Source organism: Crocodylus porosus, unplaced genomic scaffold (genome assembly GCF_001723895.1).
Source record: "Crocodylus porosus isolate Cpor-Errol unplaced genomic scaffold, CroPor_comp1, whole genome shotgun sequence".
NCBI lineage: Eukaryota > Metazoa > Chordata > Crocodylia > Crocodylidae > Crocodylus > Crocodylus porosus.
The window spans coordinates 108,771,237-108,794,755 of NW_017728947.1; the positions used below are offsets into that span (position 1 = coordinate 108,771,237).

The window sequence follows — 23,519 nt, forward strand, 5'->3', positions numbered from 1 at the left end:
TGATGATCCCCCAAGTCTCTTTCTTCCGTAGTGCTAGCCAGTGTCTTCTGCTGTAGAGTAGGCCACTCAATTTACAACTCAACATTTGACAATGTGTATTCAGATCATTACTTTTGGTTTGTACTTTACCACTGATAAGGGCCATTTCATATTGATATTGCAGTAATAAAAATGAAATGCTTTGTTTTAATAACAGTTATTTTAGTTATTAGCATGGTAATGCTCTGCTCAAAATGGATTAAGGGCTGTTTAAAAATAATCAAATACAGGCTTTTCTTTGCTGCTGCATCTGAATTGCCTTTGTACCACAGAGCATGGACTAGTAATGTTAACACTGCAAAAATGAAGTGATGTTGGACTTTAACTGGGGCTTGGAAATACTTTTGGAATTTTTGGAATTGAGCTACTTTTTCAAAAGTATGACTAGGACAAGGAATAGAAAAAGCTGGGGGATAAAGAATAGCTAAAGTAGACATTTAAGTCGTTTTAAAAGGAACATTTTAATTCAGTTTTGACAATAATTACAAAATAAGGAGTGTTGCAGTAATGTTGTTGAAGAGGAGTTTTATGCGTGTTGCATGTTGGATGTTCTAGTTAGGAGGCAATTACATAACTTCAGAACGGTCTTCCTAAGTCTGTTTTAACCAAGCCATTTTAGAAATACTGCTTATTTATTTAGTCTTTCATCTACAAGTTTCTCAAGTATTAATTGGTAAAGTACCTTGGGTAAATATTGAAGTAACCTCTGAAACAAGGGAAGAAAAATAAGCTGCATGGTTCTGTAAGGGTGTTGCTACAGATACCAGTGGTAAAACAAAGATAACTGTGATAAGCTGTGAACCTATCCTTGAATATTAAAAATATATATATTTTAAAAGCACTGTTTTATAGCAGGAAGTTTCTTTCTCTAAATGTTTACGTTGGTCACTAAAATTGAAAGTAGATTCTTAGCGTGTAAAACTGTTTCTTGCCTATAGACTTCATGAAAGTGCTTTTGTATTTTCTCACTGTAGTGTTGTTTACCTGCAGGGTAGGCTTTTAAGTTTGCTCCTATTAAATGCCCCTTAAATTTCTATTAAAAAATTACTCATTGGGTTAGTTTTCAGAAATCAGTGCTATTCCATTAAAAATCAGAGCAGGGTGTTCAAGAAGCTCGTAACAAGAATTCCTTCTCCTTCCTTTCCCTTTCCTAGAGCTGAGGGGCATTTCCTGAGTTCCAGAAGATCATGAAATGAAAACCTTTGTGTTCCTGGTCCCAGATCTGTTGTGTCACTTTTGTAGACTGTTTCTATCAAGTACAGTATTTGTTTTAGTGTCAGTCAGGTCCTTGTGGTGGGCAGCAGTAATTGCAGTCATTAAAACTACTCAATGTTGTTGTTAGAACAGCCTTTTTGTAGTAGGCCTATCTGGAACCCAGCAAAAGAAAAGAGTTCTTCTGTCCGTGCATACACCCTTCTGATGATAGAAACTGCAAAAACAGTCAGCGAAATCTGTAAGTTTAGATCTTTCTGTCTCTCTCTCAAAGTATAGCTTGTCCTGCAATCTATAAAGGGAAAAAAAAACCCAGTGTTGTTTTGCCTTATTCATTTTCTAGCTATCTGAGTACAGGAGGATTTTCTTTGCCCAGTGAAAATGTTGGTTTCATTATTTCTTCAATAATCTTACCCTTTTCTTGCCTTTCATTGTCTTCAGCGTGAGAACGGAGGATGAAAAGGATGTACATTTATAACAATTTTTAGCACTGCTTTTCACAGAGACCGTTCTATGCCGTCCAGAATGGGAATTGATATAAATCTTTTATATTGGTATCTGCAGGTTTCAAGCTTTATAGGAAAGTCAGGGGGTTATGCCCTTTTCCTTTTATTTCTCTTAATTTGTTTGAAAACACTTTTTTTATAAATAGAAACTTCTTTCTGCCCATATGTAACACATTAGATCCATATAGATTTCTCTTGACTGTGGTGATGTGTAGTATCCTATTTGAGAAGGACACATTACAGAAAACTACTGTCTAGATCCTATCACTTCTCTGTTGCAGGGACCAGTCAATCTGAAATCTAGCAATTATCAAAAAATCCCCTCAAGTTCAGAATAATTTCAGGTACTGATCCTTGCCCTTGGATTTGCATGGATTTAAAATATTACAGAATATTAAAAAAGGATCCAGGTAAATAGGAAAAGCCAACTTAGGCTGTAGTTGAGGACAAGACTTTCAATTAAACTATGAAACTATAAGTAGTTAGAAGCACTGTTGGCTCTAACCATGGTCTGTGCCCACATTCAACATGATGACGCTATGAATATAGCCATAGTCAGCCAAATTGCTATCCATGCCAGAAGTTTTAGCTGTTTGTCATCTTATAACCTGTACAGCACACTTCTTGCAGGATATACAGGACGCTAATCATTCTAATATAACTAGTTTGACCAGTCCTCCTTCCTTCTAGCATTCTGCTTAGTGTGGCATCCCAGAAAGATGACTTCATGTGTTGCTTGGTAAGCATGTTATCCAGGAATCCTAAACAATAGGTACTGTAGGAGAGTTGCCCAGACTGCCCAGTTTGCACAGAAACAAATGGTTTGACAGCACACGGATGGACAAGCAAAGATGCAATGGCTAGAAAGTTTCTGTGTGAACACAAACATGGTCCTCTTGCTTACAGTCAGTTAACTAGAAAGTCTCACAAAATCATGTTGGCAGTGTGGAATTGAGCCTGAGTATATAGCTGTAATGTAATGGTAAATCATGTTATATGCAGTTTTAGAAGGTACAAGAAAAAGTGAGAGAATTTCTCTCAGCTTATTGTTCAAGTTATAATTATTATAAGCAACATTTTTGGGGGGAACAAGTTTGAAATAGACTGTTGTTTAGTGGATGAAGTTTTATAAGCATCCTTTAAGAGTTTGGGCATTTACGGTATCTTTTTACACTGAAATTTCATGTACGTTTTTCTAGAGGTTCTTTTCTTGGTTCTGTAAACCAGTGGTTGCCCTACTGCATCTTGCTATTGATAAGATTTCCCTTGTAAAGGTGATTTAACATTGTCTGGAGCCCTTTTACAAAGGCATTCAACAGATGTGTTTTGGATTGCATAGCTCTTGTGCTTTCAGTATTGCCTTGGTGAAGAAAAGAATCTTGAAGCATCATTCACAGACACAAAAGCATTTAGTAATGTCACATATGAAAACTTTATTAATCAGTTGTTGGAAACAAATGCATGCTATTTTGTGGCGTTGTTTCATTATTTTTAAAGCTGGTACCTCTTAACTGGAGTTGGACAGGTGGGCAAATGTGTCTTTCCCTTTTTCCCATACCCTCCCTTCTCTTACTTTAAATGAGAGAGGAGAGAAGTGTTCCCTTACTGTGGAGCATGGTATCTCCTCTTCCTTGCTCGGTAAACAGTAACATAGTTTTCTGGTTTGAAATCAGTGAGCAGGTGCAGTATCTAGGGTCATTCTTTCCTGCCAAAGTATCTTTTACAGGGTCGCCTTGTCTTGTTAATGCTGAGCATAGTGTGGGTACTCAACAAATAGATAATATTGTAACTTTTACAAGGGCATTATGGCTACAAGGCTCTCCTGGTGCTTTTTTTGTCTGTCTTAGACCTAAACTAAACTTGTAATTAGTTGAATACATTTTTTTCTTGCCTACTGGTTTCTGCACAATTGCTGGTGAGAGGTATAATTTGTTTTAAAATCTTTCTTAATTTCTAGTTACGGTTTTCAATTTTAAATTCCTGTGACATTGGTTTGTAGGACCCCCAAACGTGCAGAAATGTCTGTCATGATAACTAACATCAGTGCTTCTATTGTCAAGGCTTGAATATCTTTTCTATCATGCCAAATAGAAAATCTCCGTTTGCTCATGGGATCCATTTAATCCAATTTTATAATAATGAATCTGCCAATAAAGAGGGTTTCTCCCCACCAACCTTTATGGTTACAAACGGAACCTTTTTCATGGAAACTAACACAGATTTTTTTCCTATAGGTGCAGTGTTCCGTTGCTGCTTATAGTTTCCCAAGCTGAACACTGAAAAATGTCTTCCTTTTGCTGTTCTTTCAAATCCTTTTTGGAAGCAATGATACCAGCAAGAATCGTGTCAGTTTACTTCCTCTGCTTTTAGCTCTAGCACTGCTCCCGAAAAGGAAGAACTAATATAGACCATATCAGTATGCCAGAAATGATTACCTCCCAAAGTAGCTTGGATGCTTTTAGGGACTTGGGGAAAGGGGTTGTGTATTACAAGTTTTTTCTCAAGAGCTCATCAAAAGAACGAAACTCATAAACAGGGGGTGCAATACTGAAAAAAATCCCATTATTCCTCCCTACCTTTTCCAGCAGTGTTGGAGGGGAAGGATTCTTGCCAGAGCTTTGCTAAATATTGTCCTCCATTCCTTTCCTGTCCCCAACATTTCTTGCCGTGGCTTCTGAGTAGCAGCCTTAATTCTTTAGCTAGTAGCTGTGGCATTTTTTCCCCAGAAATATTTACTGAGGTCAGCTGGCACACTTTTCCTCTCCAGTAAGAACCTGGATAGCCCCTTTTGATGTTAAGCAGTGATGCCTTTTATGGGGTTTTTGCTTTTCCATAGTTGTTTCCTCAGCGGGGCAAAAGAACATGATTCTGTTCCAAGCATTAGTAGTGTGTCATTTCTCTATGTTTCTTCTGAAATCCGTTATGTGCCTCTGCAAAGATTGTTTTTCACCTCTTTATAGTGCTGATATAACTAAGCAAATTCTTTCTCGGGGTGTAACTTCAGTGGAAGTTAATGAAATTACACCAACAGAGAACTTAGATTCATATCCTTCACTCCTTAAATATAGTCTACTGTTTACAAAAATCATAAAGGGCCAAGTGTGCTTTATTCAGTGTTGTGTTAACAGTTTTGATTTCTCTTTTTCTTTGTGGTAATAACAGTATAAATTAAAGTTTGGTTTCAGACTTTGCTTCAAGTTTGGACCCAACTAGGAGTGAATTGGCAGCCAGGGTCCAAACCCATGGAATGCTGTTGGTATACATCTTTTTATATTCCTTTGCCATACTTCTTACTGTGGTATCAAAGTGTCACTGAGCCAGGAGAACTGTTGTGGTTTGTCCACTAGCTCAGTGTTCAGGGAGTTCTCAAATCGCGAATCCAGGAGACTACTTTGTAATGGCTCTGTTTTAAAACAAGACCTGTACTGAAAGGACATGCTTAGGGAGGGGCTGCTTTGAAGAATGTTGCATGAAATAGATGAAAAGGAGATTGATTAAAACCAGAAGGACGTCTTAGAATATGACGAGCAGTAAGAGGAGGATGTGATAAAAGTATCTTAAAGGTATTTAGAAGGCCATATCAGTGCTTCTATTTAACCTTTCCGACCGATGAGAGGGTAGTTAAAGTAAGACAGCAAATTTAGAATGAATAAAATTAACTGACATTTTATGCAATTTAATTAATCCGTGGAATTCATTATTGCATGTCCTTATGCTGCCCATAGTTTAGTAATCCAAAAACAATTGGATATGAATAACTTTTGCAGTACAGGGACTAGTCTTTGTCCTATTTCACTGTGTAAACTGATCACCAACTGAACTAAGGAAAACTTTTCTCTTCATTGTATAATATTGTACATTTCAGGATATGAGACTCATGCCCTCAGAATCATCCAATTATATAGACTATTGTTCTGATACACACAAAATGCTTCTGTGGAGTGGCTGTCTATAAGGCACAAATCTGTCCGGCCATCTTTGAGCTAACATCCTTCTTGTTTATTCCTAGACTTATAAATGCTTTCTATGAACAAAAAGGTTTAATTTTGTCGTTAGAAGTTATTTAACAAGAACCACTTTATTTTTAACAATTTTGACACCCTTTTTTGCTCCTCACACAACTCCCAACCCCCTTTTCCTTGTTCCCAAACAACTAAAATATTTGTCTACTGCCCTGTACTCGCAGAAAGGATTTCAGTTTTTTGTATTAATAATTTTATGAGATTCTTCTATGTCTCTCAGTCTATACCTGCTAGATTAGACAGTGTTTTAAAGCTTTGTTTTATAATAACTATTGAAAAGCAGTCTCTCTTACTGTTTAGCTGAAGTATTTATGGAAGCTACAGGTTGGAGTGAAGACAGACTTGATAAATTTTTGCTCAGCTTGTTTATATATCTCAAGTCCTTTCTGTAAACCATTCTTTTAGTTTGAAAAACTTGCAGTTCTAGATATGCCTGAACAGAGCAAAGATAGAGCTTGTAACTTGGAGATTAAATTGAAGGGATCATGCCCTCTTAAGCCCTGCCGTGCATTTCCTTTGCCTCCAGGCTGGAGAATCCCACATGGTTGCTGAATAGCGTCTCCCCCTCCCCCTTTTCCCTTGTTTAGCTCTTAACCAAATTGCTTGTTCTGCTGGAGATCTGAGAACTCTTATTCCTTCACCTTCCTTCCCTGAAGTACCCTTGAGGCTTCACGAATGGAGGGGAGATAGTTGAGACCACATATGGAGGTCACCTATGGAGAGGACACAGGAAAAGGAGGGTGGGTCAAAGTATTAGCCCTTCAGAAATAATGGTTCTGCTTCCAGCACTTCACTTCTTAGAGCCCTGGGCTCTTCCAGCTCCTCCCCATTTCGGCATTGCAGGTTACAGAACAGCTTAGTGTTTACTCCCTCTGTTGTAAAAGACAAGCAGTTATGCTTGTCTGAGATGCTTGTGTAGCTGGCCCAGGGACACCAGACTTGCAGAATGAGATCTACCTGTCAGAAAGAAGGGATGTCTTGCCTTTATTCAAGTTTTGAAGGTTTGAGAATATGGGGAAAAAGGGGTTGAATGCCAAAGGATTCTAGTGCCAAAGGATATTAGGCAATAGGGGTGGTGGTGGGTGGGGGAGGTGTAATGTTTAAGCTCCTTAAGTGTTAATTATCCTAACTTCCTCCATTCGAAGTGAGGGAGGCAATTTTGACGCACTGCTTGTGAAAATGAAATTTAAACTCTGAAATTTCCAAACATTCACTCTGATGCTTTAGAAAGGGAACATGGAATTGGCTATTTATAACTTTCTAACCCACAGGTTTTATTCTAGCCAGGAAAAGAGATCTTGCTAGCACATTATTTCCTATTTATGTCACAAGCTCCCTCAGATAGATGTATTTAACTGTTAATGAAATACACTACCTCTTATTTACATGCTTGATTACTGTTTTGCTCATTGCTCAGTATATACAGTGTTCTTGCTGGGGGTGGTAGGATCTTGTTGGTCTTCACTACAAGTGGAAGTTGAGTGGTTTAATTGAATGATTGGCAGGACTTGCTTGGGAAAGAAATGGTATTTCTTCTGTGCTTTACAAAACTGTAAACTAAGCAGTCTACGTCCTCTAAAACAGAGGTTCCCAACCACCAGGCCATGGTGGGTTGGCTTTTTGGTTGTGGCATGAGCCTCCTGCTCAGACCCCCATCTGTCTGCCTGGGTGAGCGGCTTCTGGGGTCACAGCTGAGCTTCCAGAGTTAAAGCCAGGCAGTGGGGGAGCCCCAGGAGGGAGGCAGCTGGCTCTGCACACTCCATCCCGCTCCTGCCAGGCTGTGGTAAAAAAAAGGTTGGGAACCAGTACTCTAAAATGATGACACTCAAATCTTGTTGATCTCAGGAGCCACCAGAGTAGTCAGCATTAACCAAACAGCAGCAGCTCTTAGGTGAACTGTGGTACACACTGCTGTTCAAAATATAATAAAATTAATCTGTTAAAAAAAAAAATCAAACAAACTTCTGCCAGGAGCCCCAGGTGTTAAGTGGAAGAATCACTTGTGGCTCAGGAGCCACAGTCTAGTGTGGGGGCTGTCTGTCATTTGTCCTCAGTCTTGTCATACTAAACATTAGGGCTGTGTGAAGCTTTGGTTGCTAATTGGATTCGAAGGAGATTCAGCCCAATTCGGCAGCTGAATCTCCGAATCCGAATCGAATCGGGAGACCAATTAAAAAGTCTGAATTAATTCAAGGCCTCTGAATCGATTTGGAAAAGATTCAGAGATTCGGGCAGTCCGTGCTTCATGCCGCAGGGAACTGAACCTGGGCTCTGTGCTGGTAAATGTGTGGGGGGGGACACCATGGGGGGACCCCCACCAGGCCTCATCCCCTGCTTGGTCCTGTAGCCCCCCGAGTGCCCCCCGACCCCTGCCCACTCTCCCAGCCCTGTCTACAGCTGCCCTGTCCAGCCCCAGTGTCCCGGGACTTAAAAAAAAGAGAAAATGTCAGCAGCCTGGTAGAGGAGATGGGTTTGGGTCCTGATATCATGATCATTGAAGACATGATTTTGGAGCTATCCAAAGGGAGCACTGGCAGATTTCATCCAGTGTTGAATATGTCTGTGTTTACAGATGTCTGTGTTTACTTTTGGGGAAAGGTGGCTACCTAGGTAGAGGAAATGCTAAACATTCACCAAAGATTGCCATCTCATTGCAATGTGTGGAGGAGAGCTGCTGCTTTGTTTGGGGTGGGTTGGTAAAAGCTCTTGGTTTTTGTTAAGTTGACAGCCTAAGCATTTCCTACACTTAACAGAATCAATCAAGAATGTTGTAGAGCTCTTCAGTTGGGTACATACAACACAATCAACATATTGAAGATCAGTAATGGAGGTATTGGTTATCTTGCATTTGGAATGTAACTGGTTGACGGAGAATTGTTGGATGGAGAACCAGAAGGAGTTGTTACTTTTAGCGAATAAAAACAAAAAGTCAGCACTTCTGGTTTTTTGCAGAATAAATTGAGAGGTGGAAAGGTGGTGGGTGGCACAAAGTCATCCTTTAGCAAAATAAAAAATAGATGGATTGGTTGTTGGAGGGGGAAAAATAAGTGAAAGGTTGAAAGCACGTTGACAAGGGTTTATACAAATGACTTGTCTTCAGGATCAGGACCTAGGAATGTGAAATTAGAACTACCAAAATCCTACAGAATTGCAAACTTTCATAGAATCATATAGAAGGGTGAGTTTTCTAATTTTCTATGGTTCTAAAATTAGGGTTGGAAGGTACCTCAGAAAGTCACCTACTCCACCCCCCTGCTCAAGTCAGGACCATCCCCAACTAGATCATTTCAGCCAAGGCTTTGTCTTAAAAATCTTCAAGGATCTCTGGGTAACCTGTTCCAGTGCTTTACTACTCTCCTCATGAAAGAGTTTTTTCTAATATCCAACCTAAACTTCCCTTGCTGCAACTTGAGCCCATTGCTCCTTGTCCTGTCATCTGCCACCACAGAACAGTCCAGCTCCAGCCTCTTTGGTACTGCCCTGCAGGTGGTTGAGGGCCACTGTTAACCCTCCCCCCCCAGTCGTCTTTTCTCCAGGCTGAATAAACCCAGTTTCTTAAACCTTTCCTCGTAAGTCATGTCCCCCAACCCTCTAACCATTTTCATTGCCCTCCGCTGGACTTGCCAATTCGTCTACATCCTTTCTGTAGTGGGGGGCCCAAAACTGGATATAGTACTCCAGACGTGGCCTCACCAGTGCTGAATAGCGAGGAATAATCACTTCTCTTGATCTGCTGGCAGTGCTCCTACTAACGCAGCCCAGTATGCCGTTAACCTTCTTCATATCAAGGGCACACAGTTGGCTCATATTCAGCTGATTATCCACTGTAACCCCCAGGTCCTTTTTGGAGAGCTGCTGTTTAGCCAGGCAGTCCCTAGCCTGTACTGGTGCGTGGGATTCTTCTGTCGTATATTTAGGACTTTACACTTCTCTGTATTGAACTTCACGAGATTTCTTTTGGTCTAATCCTCCAAATTTGTCTAGGTATCTCTGAATCCTAGCCCTACTCTCCAGTGTATCTACTTTTCCCCTCACCTTGGTGTCATCTGCAAACTTGTGGAAGGTGCACTCCATCCCATCTTACAAGTTGTTGATGAAGATATTCGAACAAAACCAGTTCCAGAACCAACCCCAAGGGCACTTTAGTTAATAACATACACATTTTAATGAAATTTAAAGTACACCCTTACCCTCACTCACAGATACTGAGTTTATTTATACTTGTAAGAGACTTTTAGAGGTAAAATTCTAGTTTTTGGAAGAAGTTGTAGTTTAACTTTAACTGGGAAAGTATTAACAATATTGCCTGGAAGTGTCAGCATACTTTAATCCAGGATTGTAACAGCCTCATTCTTTTCTTATCTTTTTGGGCTGTATGTGGCAAATAGAGAGCACTTTCTTCTGGATATATGTGAACGAAATGTCTAATATGGACCAGATCAGATATGAACATACTGCTAGACATGGATTTCCAGTGCTTCAGTGTGTCCAGTAGCATGTTGCTTGATGTTGTAACAGAAACGTTTGTGTGTATTTTTCTTCCCACCGGCAGCATTTCAACACTGCGTATGAAAGTGGACATATTCCATGGCAACAGAAACAGGTTGGGAGACTGTTCCAGCATAAATCAGAAATAATTGGGTGTTTCAACCCAACTGGGAATGTTAGACGTGAACAATAATTGGCAGGCAGCCAGTATCTGTGGCCTGAAGTAGTGCAGTATATTGATAAGAGACATGACAAACCTTGAGATTGTTCTAGCTGAGAACCTGGTTTGATTCAAAGCCATTGCAAACTTGCCAAAATGTTTTTCTACTCTCGACTCTTGACTGCCAGACTTCTTTCTAATTGTGAGCCCAAGAAGAATTTAAACCATGTTGAAGAGAGCTATTTCACTTAGAGTTTAGAATAGCAAATAAGCCATTCAGTTAAACACGCTAAATAGAACTGTTCATCTTGTACCAATATCTTTGCCTTTGGTTTTGTTCTAGTTTTTGATGATGGTGATGAAAGGACATTGAGGAGAACTTCATTATGCTTGAAAGGAGAAAGACACTTTGCAGAAAGTGAGGTAAAGAGAAGATGTTTTCCTTGAAGCTAGGAAGTAAAAACTTGTATCGTGAACAAATTACTAACCAACTTGTTTTTCACCTTTTCTCCTAGACACTTGACCAACTACCATTAACAAATCCAGAGCACTTTGGAACCCCAGTTATTGGGAAGAAATCCAATAGAGGAAGGCGATCTTCTCTTCCTGTGTGAGTTTTCTTAATACTATATGTTGCTACTTTTTTATTACTTTACTAATGTTTTCAGGGGCATGATGGCCTTTGTACTTCTGTGGTACTACAAATGAGCAGGGATCCTGGTTTTCTCAGTTTAAAAATCGCAACTTCTCTGATTAACCCCCCGATCCACCTTTTTTTGCAATTTAAATGAAATGCCACTATGTGTATCTATCTGTCTCTGTCTATATCTATATACATATCTATACATACAGAGCTATATATAGATAGATAGATAAATAGCTATAGATGTAGGTATCAGTTGAACACAATGTTTTATTGATATAATTACAATTTAAAAGTACTTTAGAAGCTTACCAGTGTCTCAGTCAGTATAATAAAATAAATTCTTAATACCTATATATTTTAGCATTTGATTTTAGTTTTTTATCATAGAAAATCAGACCTCCCCCTGCCCTCTTTGCTCACCAGGACATGGGTCCAGCTGCGGCTGTCCCCCCTGCTTTGTGGTTCTGAGCAGCCCTGATATGCCGGTGCCCTGCCCCTGCCATTGCCCTTCACTCCTGGCCCACAGCCCCCACAGCCTTGCTGGTACCCTTTACTCCCAACCTGCAGTCCCCATCTTCCCCAGGCCGTTCTGGTGCCCCTCACTCCGACCCACAGCCCCCTGGCTCTGCCCATACCCCTCACTCAACCTGCAGCCGCCTGATCCTGCCAGTGCCCCACACACCCAACCTGCAGCTTCTCACACCTCCCCAGGTGCCCCTCACTCCTGACCCACAGCTCATCACTCCCTTAGGCCTGATAACGTCCTTCACTCACCCTGCCCTACTCCCTCCTTCCCTCACTGTGGGGGCCTCAATCTGCCTCCCTCTTCCCCCCCTCCATAGACTTACCTGAAGGGAGCTGCAGGAGCTGCTGTCCATGCCGCCTGGGTGCTATGTGCATCTGTGCGCAGGGACGTGCATGTGGCCCCCTGCCTCCAGTCCTCCTCCGTCCTCTTTCTTCAGCCCCAAGCAGCCTCTTGCAGGCAGTCAAGATTTGGTCTTAAAATGATTTAATATACCAATCAAGTGAAGAGTAATATATGAGTGACACAACAGTGCAAGATTTGATAGGTATGTTATCAGCATAAATTTGAAAAAATGTCATGTGTGTCAGGCTCCAGGATGTTTAAACTTTTCATAAAGCTTGAGTTCACTGTCTAGGATTTTTAACCTGTTTAGATATTTAAACTGTATATTATGAAAGCTGTCGGTATAAGATCCTTGGCTCATAACTTCCTTTTGTTTTCTCCTGCATGTGTGCAACATCTAGCATAATCAGGTTCTGATTACTGCTAGGTAGAGGTGCGCTGATACATCGGTCCATATTGTATGAGCACCGATAAAAGGAAAATTGACATTATTGGCACTCAGCTTTTTTTGACTGATGTGGCTGATAATTCTATGTATATAAAAGGCTTAGTCTGTCTGTCTGTCTGTGTGTTTCTCTGTCTGCCTGTAATGGTCTTAGGGGGCGTGGCTCCTGGCAGGGCATGGGTCCAGCCAGTGCTGTGCACTAGGCAAATGGCCCATCAAAAATGATGGCAAAGGTGGAGCAGCACCATTACGGAGGGGGCAGGTGGAGGGGAGGAGGTGGCGTGGTTCTGGACATGGAGCAGTGTTGGGGAGGAGAATGATGGCGGGAACGGAGAGCCACCATGACAGAAGGGATAGAGCAGTAGGGTGAAGCCAGCAGCGCTGGCCTTACCTCACCCACTCCCAGCCCTGCTCCTTGGATCTGGTGGTGGCACGGGGTGGTGGCCTCGTACTCCCTCCCCCCTCCATCTCTGTTGGCATGGCAGCACTCCATCCTGGCAGTCACTCTTGACAGGCAATTCTCTGGTGTCACAGATAAATGTCATGTGCATAGTTGCAGCATGCATGCAACCGGGAATGCAACCCAGCAACTTGGAGAGCAGCTTCACCCAGAGCGCAGGCCTGGCCCAGCCCCCACACCAGGAAGAGCCCAGCACTGTCCCCTGACCCTGAGCACACAGCAGCAGCCTGCCCTCACCCTGCACACAGACCTGGGGGGCACAGGCCCCCCCTACCTCCCGGAGTACGCTCAGCAGTGGAAGCCGCCACCTCCCACGCCCTTTGGATGAGCCACTTGCTCATGGCTCTGTGCTGCATCCCACCTTGGCTGGGCGGTACCTACCCCAGCCCCACTTCCTTCCTCATCTATCTGTGCCCCCAAGCCTGTTCCCTCCCTCATGCCCCTTCCCCCCAGCAGACTTACCAGCCAGACGCTGCTCTGCAAGCTGCTGGGCTGCATATCAACAATCTGATCGGTATCAGCCGATATGGCTGAATAATAATCAGCCATCAGTATCGGGCCAAATAATCTTTATCGGTGAACCCCTAATGCTAGGACTCATTGATATGACTGCAATACAAATTTAATTGAAAATCTCTTTCCCAAAGTAAATACAATGCTTTTCTTTTTCTTTTTTTTGGTGAAAGATACAGCAGGAAAAGATTGGTTAAAAGTTAGATTTCTTCTTAATTCTCATTTTCAAATTAAAACTGTCTAAAATATTTTGTTTTAATTCCCTAGTACTGAAGATGAAAAAGAGGAAGAAAGCAGCGAAGAAGAGGATGAAGATAAGAGACGTTTGAATGATGAATTGCTTGGTAAAGTTGTGAGTGTAATTTCTAGCTCTGAGAAGACAGACTGGTATCCAGCTTTGGTAAGTAACTTGTTTAATATATTCACTACATAAAGCGTGCCTTAAACATGTTATGTATTTTAGGCAAGAGGCTTCTTTTTAGTCCGTTGCAAGAGTCCTATTCTTGTTTTACCATGGAGAAAAAAAGGAGTTCTACTTCTGGGCAAGGAGACTTGTAAACCTTACAATTTTTGTACCAAAAACTGTTCCTTCATGAGTCTGCCTTAAGAATACATTGTCTTACAATGTGTGCAAGGGGCAAGGATTTCTTAGGATGGTGCCTTCTATAAGGCCAACTGCATAGCTGGGATAGACCTAATAAGCTTTTGAATGCAAGACAGTCTACCTTGCATTTGAAAGCTTGTCTAAGGTATCACCCTAAGAAATCCTTGCCTCTTGCATAATGCCTGGATCATCCCAGCTACAACAACACTCTAACACTACCACAATTTGAATACTAGAAAAATGAATGTAATAATGTTAAAATTGTCAGGCTTATGGATTTGATTTACTTCAAAAGCTTTACTTAGAAAAAATACAGAATTTTTTCAAGATGTTTTGTTTTGTTATTTTCCCATCAGAATTGATTATATTAATGCAGCTGGAGCCATATATAAGCATGGACGATAAAAGCACAGTTCATACATAAGCAACACATTGCCAGGAATTTTTCTGGCTGTGAAGCACCTGTTAAAAGCACACTTGCAATTATAACCATGCATATTTCTGCCTTTATCAGTGATAACTTGGTATCCAGTGCCAGCCAGCATTGTACATTGGTAGTAATAAAACAGTAAAACACTCTTACAGTTAGCTTGTCAATAGGCTAAAAAGTTTGCAGAGCTAGCTTCAGACTTATATTTCAGAATTTAGATAGGGTGCTGCCATTTATTATACTTTTATTAACGTCAGTGGGAGTTTAAGTGATGGACACTATACACGTAAGTACTGTGTGCGTGTTTTGTAGCTAAAGCAAGTACAAGCTTTAAACTAAATTACAGGGTATATTGTTACTGCACTGGGGAAGTGAAGGCAAGGTTAACTTCTTGACATAAGCACACAGGGCTATGCTTATATCCAGCCCCTACTGTATTGGTACACCTCTTGGCAATTTAAAGCCAGATTTATTAACCTGACTCTTATTTATTCTGCATGTTACTCCATCCTTTATTCAATTACTAGCCTTTTTCTTTGTCTAAAATATGAATTACCTAATATAATTTGCTGTAGCTTTATAATAATTTTCTAAATGTTTATATGTGAACTTTTTTTTGTAACGTGACTTCTAGGGACTGGTTATTAGAGTATTATCACCAGCAAAACTATTTGGAATAATTCTGAGTATACTTGAAAAAAAAATGTGTTGAGCTGTATAAATTAAGGGGAAAAAAAGGTGTTTCACAGAATTTAAAAAAATCCAGAGTAACTTGCTCACATTGAAATGCATCACAGGATGTTTTATCAGTCCTTTCTTATAGTACCTGACTTGCTGTTTGCGTATGCATATTGCCTTTTACATCAGAGATACTAGCCACTATTAAAAATACTTTTGCTTAAGTACTAAATTTATTTGCTTTACTCACTGATTTAGTATTACTTTGTTAGATTTACTGTATGTAACTGAGGCTGCATCATATTTGGCTAATTCATGTTGCATATTAGGAACTAACTAGAAGGAAAATACCTGCTACAGTTACTTAATTTAGCATAGATATTTGGGTGAAACTAGGAAGAAGGGCTATTTCTGACATACAACATGTCCTAGAATATTATGCACATCTTGCTTTTGAAAGGCAGAACGAAGAAAAAACGTTTTCCCTTGCAGTTAAGTAACTGAATAGCAGCAGCTAGAGAACCAAGCTGCAGGTTCCTTTGTTACACCCAGTAAACACCCGAACCTGCTCTTACTATATTTCTCGCATAAAGTGCACACTCCACACACATTTCCATCAGGTGTTTTTTGGGGAAAAGGTGCATGTATTATGTGAGGAAAATATGGTATCTCTTTCAACTGTATGGGGTTTTTTTTGTGAATCAAGTATGTCCTTATCTGCATACTGTAGCATAGCTGCAGATACTGACTTCATCAGAGATGCCCATCAAGATTTTGGAAACCTTCATCAGTATGTATCTGTTATGGGAACAGATCTCTATGTCCATCAGAATACAAAATATAGTTTTGTTTGTATGCCATCCATTTAAAAAAAATGATTATAACTGGGAGATGAAGTAGAAGACCAGAAATGCTTCCCTGCTAACCAAGAAGCAGTAAGTAATCTATGTAATCTGTGGTGAAATCCTGGCCCTGAATTTGATGGCAAACTCCCATTGATTTCAGTAGAGGTAGGATTTCACTGGTGGTTGTTAATATTGCTCCAGAGCCTGAAGAACAGTTAAGGCCAGAAAAGACATTGTAAAACCATAATCTTGTTCCATGTGATTCATGTTTACTTTGGTAATACAAATATGTACCGTTCAGTCCTTTAGAGTTAAGACTATAATGGAAGAATGTGCTGATTCACGTTATTAAAAAATATGAATAATTTTAGTTTCTTTATGTAAAAAAAAAAAAAAAAAAAAAAATCTTATTGGTGATCACGATCATGCATCTAAAAATAAACACTGAAAATGAAACTAACTTTGTGAGAGGCAAGGATCCAGTTTTGAATATCCTAAATGAGAAGATTTGGAAGTTTGAGGGTGGGAGGTGTTTTTTATTTGCTTTTTTTTTTATCTAAGCAAACTATATTTGAAAAAAAAGTCAGTAAACATGAAATTCATGACACTGTCTATATAGAATGACTTTCAGAGTATGTCTGTACTTTAGTATTAACATCAAAAGAGATAAATTCTAAATCCCCTGGTGTGTCTCATGACAGTTTCCAGCTATTGGGATGGGGCGAAGTTGCCTGCTACTTCATCTTGGTGCCAAGCTGTTCAATTGTCAAGTTTATTTTTACAACATAAATTGGAGCATACAAATGCCTAATTACTGTTGCTTTTTCTAGAGCTGTAAATTAAGTAAAAGAAAAGGGAAAGCATTTATGCAAGGGGGAGGTTGTTTTTTTGAGAGATGAATAGTAAATCCTGACAGCAGTGTATTTTATTTGAAACTTCAGGTAATATCTCCCAGTTGTAATGATGACATCACAGTGAAAAAGGACCAGTGTTTAGTTCGCTCTTTTGCAGATTCCAAATTGTGAGTAGTAGAATACTTTTAATAATGGTGGTGTTTGGGAAAATTTGTAAAAACTTTTGAAAAATTTGACTGAATAACGTCCTTGTAAAGTGCACATTGAGAACTTTAGAAACTGTGGTACAGGGTGCTATTTGTTGTATTTATTTATAAATTTTAATTTCCCTACAGTGTAATAGGCAATCAAAGAATTCAAAACTCAATTTAAAACAGTTGGAACATTTTCCTTGTTTAAGGGACACAGTTGCAGAGATTGGGATGAATTACTTGTGTTGCTAAAACTTCTTGGATTTTAAAATAAAAAAAGTGTTCAAATCAAATACGTAATTCAAGGACTTTTCCATTTTTCTCCATTTATACTCCATTTCCAATTATATGAAAAACCAAAAAAGAACATTATCAGGATAACACTGCAGTATGTTTGTTGCAGCAGTGCAGGGGACTGGAACTTTGTTTCATTTTATAAAAATTTTCATATGGAAATTAAAAAAAATGTTAGGAGACAGATTGTGTTTTATTTTTGTGCATGTTTGTTGTAATTTTTTTGTTAAGTTGTCCCTAGGGCCTTTAACTTTCTTACCTCACCTTGTATAAGACCCTAGGGACAGCTAAACAAAAAAAATTACAACAAACATGCACAAAAATACAACACAGATATCAAAACAAGATTTAGAAAAATCTAAGTCTCCTAAAATTAAAAAAAAAACCAGCAACTTACTTGTGTTGCAAAAATTTCTTGGATTTTAAAATAAAAACAAATGTATTAAAAAGACTTGCTGAACAACACGCTACTACAAAAAGCATCTGGGCTTCTGGGATATAGGCGGGGGGGTGAGAGGGAAAGCAGCTCTGGTTGACGCAGTGCATTTTAAAATATAAGAGAATATATAGTAAATTTAACAACCAATAAACATATTCAAAGTAATATAGAAAATCAGCTTAATGTTTATCCTGTCAGCTTTTTCAGCTTCTCATGGTAAATGCAGCTCAGTACTGTTCTGACACAGAACATCACTCTAATAATACATTAAGAAAATATTTAACAATCTTCAGTTCTAGTAGCAACAGCCTGTGAATTAGTTGGCAACTGATGCATGCTTCAAGCGTACTCAAGTAGTGTTCCTTTTGGCCACCTAATACACACTAGGGCATGCACCAATAATCTACGCAGGCATAGCCTAAATGATTGCTATAAATAATATAGGCTATGTTACTGCAAATATAGTCACGATAACTTTGTTTTTTACTGTTTTCTCCTACAAAAGATTAAAAATAAAATTCTATGGTGAAAACTTCCATATATATTATCAGAGCACTTTTGTCCATTTTTTAATTACATTTTTTAATACAGATGTTTAGCTTTGGCTTCACAATTCTTGTTTGGTGCTAGCAAACTTGGTTTAAAATTATGACACACATTTATTTGTTTATGTGTAGATTGTTTATACGTAGGTTGTTTTACAGTGTTTTGTAAAATAGGCAGATTGATACAGGGTATGCTAGTTTTTATAAACTGCCTGCTGTGTTTATAGAGTAACAAACTTCATTTTTTTACCTCCATTCCTCCTCTACTGGTAACATACCAAATCAAGAATTCTTTTCAATAGGTCTAGAAGGAGGGACTGCTTAATATTGAATTTTCTTTTAACTTGTCTTGGAAGTGTTACATCCTAGGAAAACAGTATCTAAACTAGCTTTTACAAAGTAAGCCAGCAGCATTTAATTGAAGAAGGAATATAAAAGTATATAATAATAATAATTACAGATGAAGTTATAAATGCAAACCAGGAAAACAGAACTATTTCTATTAAGCATGATAGAGATTGTTTCTAATACAACAGGGCATAGTTTTGGATTATTTAATAATTTCAAATAATTTTAATTGAGTTCAGTTATTTGCATAACTTTCAAATAAAAAGGGTTTATGTGGGAATGAATGGGATTCCCCTGCATTTGTTACTCTGTATTGTACACTTTGGCTAATGCTATCCATATGATTGGAAAGGACAAAATTGTTGAAAGTTTATGAAGGTTCTCTAATGCTAAGAAATGGCTTTTTTCATCTGTAGAGTATTTATTACCTTTGTTTTTTTAAATTACATATTTCCTCTCTTCCAGTTATTCAATAGCAAGAAAGGACATCAAGGAACTAGATATTATAAATCTACCAAAATCTGAGCTTTCTACTAAAAGAGGTAAACTAGAATATATCTCCTCTAGATCATTCAAAAGTTAATCTAGGGGGAACTACTTATTAAACCATACATGTTTCCATTTGCACATATTGTTGAGATAATAAGGTAAAAAGTAGCCAAGAACTTTGCCAAGAATGCCATAGGCAGTTAGTAGGATTCCTGCCATTAAGGACATGTTGTAGTATGCTGACTTTTTGTGTATGTTGAACTATGTAGTTCTCTAGTGGATAAGAATCTCTCTTATCTCAAGTCATAAAAGTCAGTCTTTGGAGTATTTAAATACAGTGACTCTAATCCTGTGTTCTGGTTTCTCATTTGATGTGACCGTAGTTAATTCCTATGAACTTATTATTGAATATTTATATTGAACATTAATGATGCTGCTACTTTATACTACTACTGCTGCTACACAATTTAAGTATGCTTAGTTATGAAGTGTTTTTGCTTCATATGCTTCTTAATTATGAAGCAGAAGTAAGTACTATTATTCCATATTTAAATTTACAGCTGATCTTTATGGCCTAAAATACACAGAAGGTTCTGCTGGACTTCAACCCGCTAGAATAAGTCTGGGCCCCCTTTTAGAATGTTTTAAATAAAATCCTGGACGCCTTTGTGCAAGGGGTTCCTGAATTATGGCTCCGTAAAAATGAATTGTTCATGAGTGTTCAGAAATTCTCCTTTTTGTCATTTTGCCACAGCCTTCCCCAAATAATGAAGAGAAATAATGTTTTTAAACTCTCCTGCCTGAAATGTACAACATGATCACTTGATTTTAAAATCTTACAAAAGTTAATAGTTGAATGTGAGATGTCACTATAAATTCCCTCCTCTGAGTTTGTGCAAGCGGCAGATCATCAACTGCTATAAATTTTCCTCAAATCTCTGTAACACTTTAACTGTGTGTGTGCATCTGTGTTTTGCCCTCCAGGGAGAAATTTTACCTCCTAAAAATAAGAGGCTGAGACAGGGAAGCACCTTCATGCACAGGAGAATTGCCAAAATGAAATTTGATTTTTGCAAAGCAGTGATTTGCGGTTTCATCGGTTGCTGAAGCTAAGCAAGTGCTAGTAGTTTGTCCTAGCATTCTCCAGGATGATTAGCTTCCTAGAGCTTCCACCTTAGTCTGTCTCCTATCTGGCCCTTCTGCTATCATAGATGAATCTCGCAACCTTTAACGTATTTGTTCTTGCAATATCCGGGTGAAGTAAGGATATTGTGTTATTCTCATGTGGTCATCTAGATTGACATTCTGTTTCCATTTGGTTGTCTTACATTGCCATTGGGTCAATATTAATAGAATAGCTATTGACTAAAAAGAAGTAGCATGTCACCCTAAGTGACCCCCCACAAGTTTATGTGGATGATCTGTGGTGGAAGAAGGAATTCAGCTCGGGAGATCTGGATTTCCAGCTGGCATTCTGCCCACTGTAATATCCTTCCTCTTTTCTGAATGTTAAAAACTCTGTTTTCCTAGGTAGGGTTGTGTTTTTTAGGCAATGTATTGTCTTCCATGGATATTCTCTGAGGGGAGCAAAGAAACTTCTGTTGTCTTATCAAACAGCAAAAAGGTTATTGTTTAGAATCTAAATGGCCAATTTTATTTTGTTTAAATGCTGATCATGTAGGGGCTTTGCAGTTTTAGTTGCACACAATGCCTCTTGAGAATGATAGGCAAATTGTATACAGCAGGTACTCTCAGGACTCTCTGCGATCAAGTGGCTGATTCCAGAATGGTAGCTAATTGTTCTCCAGGCATTATTGGTTCCATATCTCAAAGGTCTTCATATATGATTCGGTATGCTTTTATCAGGCAAAGATCACGCTGAATCCAAGAGATGTGTATGTATGAAGCAGAGTAAAACCAGTGTTTTCCAAAGTTTGCTTTGAATACTGGGCATGTAAAAAGGTAAAACTGTTAACTCTGTCCTTTAGAGTTGTTTGCCTAGGAATCTGAGTGTTGGAGAAGTATAGTATGTATTACTAGTGGTCAGTGGTTGTGTTTTAAATGTAACAGTCCCAACAGGTAATACGTGAGCACGCTGTGGAGATGTCTGTAGACTTTTACCTAGCCAACATATGTTGCATAGGAAGAATGTGCATTTAAAACTGAAACATTCACCTTCTATTACCTTTTGAGAGTTTGAATTTCTTTTTCACTTTCCAGTGGATTACATCTGAATTAAAGAAAAATAGAAATATTTAGTCATTAGCAATGTTTCGATTCTTAGCGCCAAGAATTGGTAAACGTGCAGGGCCTGTTCCTCTTTAGGATTACAGGAAGCAAGCACTTTCTTCAGTACAAAAGGTGTTCCTGGTAACTGGAAAATGGACATGAGTGAAATTCTGGAGTCCTCTAGCAGTGATGAGGAAGATGGAGCTGCAGCAGAAAGTGATGAAGAAGAAGAAGACAAACAGGATGAGAAGGAGGAAGAAGCAACAGTAAGTTTTTATGATTTCAGTAACAGTTATGGATTTAAATGATCGAAGATGTCTTTGTTACCAGAGTTTTACTCACTTTAATACATTTTCAGACCTGTTTATCCTCCCTTGACAAAAGGCCTCTTTAGTGGGATGTGTGAAACAGCAGAATTTCGTGCCAGTATACAATGCACAAATTGGAGACAGATCTTAGAAATTAATGATTGAAATTGGGGGAAAAAAAAGATAGGGAGGATCTGGATCAGGAAGTTGTAATTAGGACACAGAAATGAGATATGCATTTTGATGCATATCTAAATACTAACAACTTGCTTTTGAAATCCAGACTCCTCTTCATCGAGGAATGCCGTTATTTAGAAATAGTACAGAATCACTCCAGTAATAACAGGTGTGGCTGAGGAAGGTTGAAGGTACCCATTGAAAGTATTTGTTGGCTAGCTAAGAACACATCTAAAAACGCTATGTTAATTATCTTTGGAAATAAATCATAATATTAATGCACTAACACTTCATATAATTCTCAATTAAAATTAAATTGCCTAAGTATTAACCCTAGATTCAGTTTCTTGCCCAAAGTGTCTCTGTCCCCAAAAGATTGGTAAAACAGTCCGAGCATGCCCCTTTTTTTTTTTAAAGTAAAGCAGGCACATTCCTTGTATCATCAAAAATGAATTCATGGAATTTATGGGTTTTTTACGGGTTTTAAGTCTTGCTGGATTGTATTTGCCTGTAAACAGATGTTTCTTCATCTGTTTGCACAGCACAAGAAAATTAGGTATTCTTGATCTGGAAAAGGAAAGTAGATGTCTTTTTTTTAAAGAAGGTCAAATATTGTTTCCCTTTCGCTTCCCTTGTAGTATGTGGTTTTGTCACACTGCAAACAGAATGGCTGTACATACTTCGAGGCTGCCTACCGTGTTGCCATAGTAACATTCTGTTGGTTTCAAGTGAGCATGCTCAGAAAAGAGAGGAAGATTTAGCAGAGGCTTGGCAGCCTGCCAGTGGAGGCTTGCCAGATGGTTTGAAATGGGCTGTCTCTTTCTTTTCCTTTCATGTAATGTCTGATTTTTTTTATATGGAAGAGAATGTAAGTAATGCTGTATAACTGTGGATGCCGTGCAGTGAGAGAAAAAGCAAGCAGATATCTGGAAGTCCAGCTGAAATTATGTCCAGGTATTTGGGCAGATTAGATAGAAAAGAAATATAACCATTTTACATTTCAGAGAAAATGCAGCTCATAGGTAAGGATTTTATGTATTTAATGTGCAGTGTTAACATTTTTTTATTATTAAGAATGTGGATTTAAGTTAGATTGCTAGGTTTCTGATCTGTGAACAATGTGATATAGCATGCAATCAAGGGTAAATGATCCTGTGTAAAAATGACAATAAGAATCTGTTTTTAGATATTAATGTTATTCTTTGTAATAGTGTTCTGCAAAATGGAGTAGCTTCCCATATGAAAATACTCATATGGTAGGTAACCGAAAGGATGAATATGCATACAATATAAAATCCCATTGTGCATGGTTTTTCTTCCTCTGTATGTTGTGATAAGGACTGAACAGGCCACATTTTGCAGGGTGTGAACTGTTGCAGTCTGTATTGGTTTGTATTAATATTTGTTAAAATTGTGTGTTCCCTGTAAGTAAAAATCAAGAATAGGTTTATCAGCTTCTGGTATTCATTTTTTTTCTAATTGTACAATGGGTGTTGTTTAAAAGTTCTGTATATTTAAAACAAAGAAGGGGGAAGGGAGAAGCTTTGTTTTCAAACAAAATAGCATTCCTATAAAACAAATATTTTCAGTTCTGATTCGAAGGAGTAATGTGGTGGCTATGGACGGGGCGTAAAGCATTCCAGAGGTAGATGTGTCACCTGGAAACAATGGATTCTGCAGCTGACAAGTACAGATGTAAAAAGATGAACATCTTCAGACTGAAGCTATT

General features: G+C 38.7%; 1 protein-coding gene across 4 annotated transcripts in view; it reads left to right on the forward strand.

The window, feature by feature from the left end:
* ARID4A (AT-rich interaction domain 4A) overlaps positions 1-23,519 on the forward strand; it is a 62,136-nt gene that overhangs the window by 8,304 nt on the left and 30,313 nt on the right. For all 4 annotated transcript variants that reach the window (XM_019550893.1, XM_019550896.1, XM_019550894.1 and 1 more), the window contains exons 5-10: positions 10,771-10,850; positions 10,943-11,037; positions 13,627-13,759; positions 16,858-16,937; positions 19,053-19,129; positions 21,402-21,571. In XM_019550893.1, the coding sequence (XP_019406438.1) occupies positions 10,771-10,850; positions 10,943-11,037; positions 13,627-13,759; positions 16,858-16,937; positions 19,053-19,129; positions 21,402-21,571 (635 nt within the window). The remainder of the gene's footprint in view (positions 1-10,770; positions 10,851-10,942; positions 11,038-13,626; positions 13,760-16,857; positions 16,938-19,052; positions 19,130-21,401; positions 21,572-23,519) is intronic.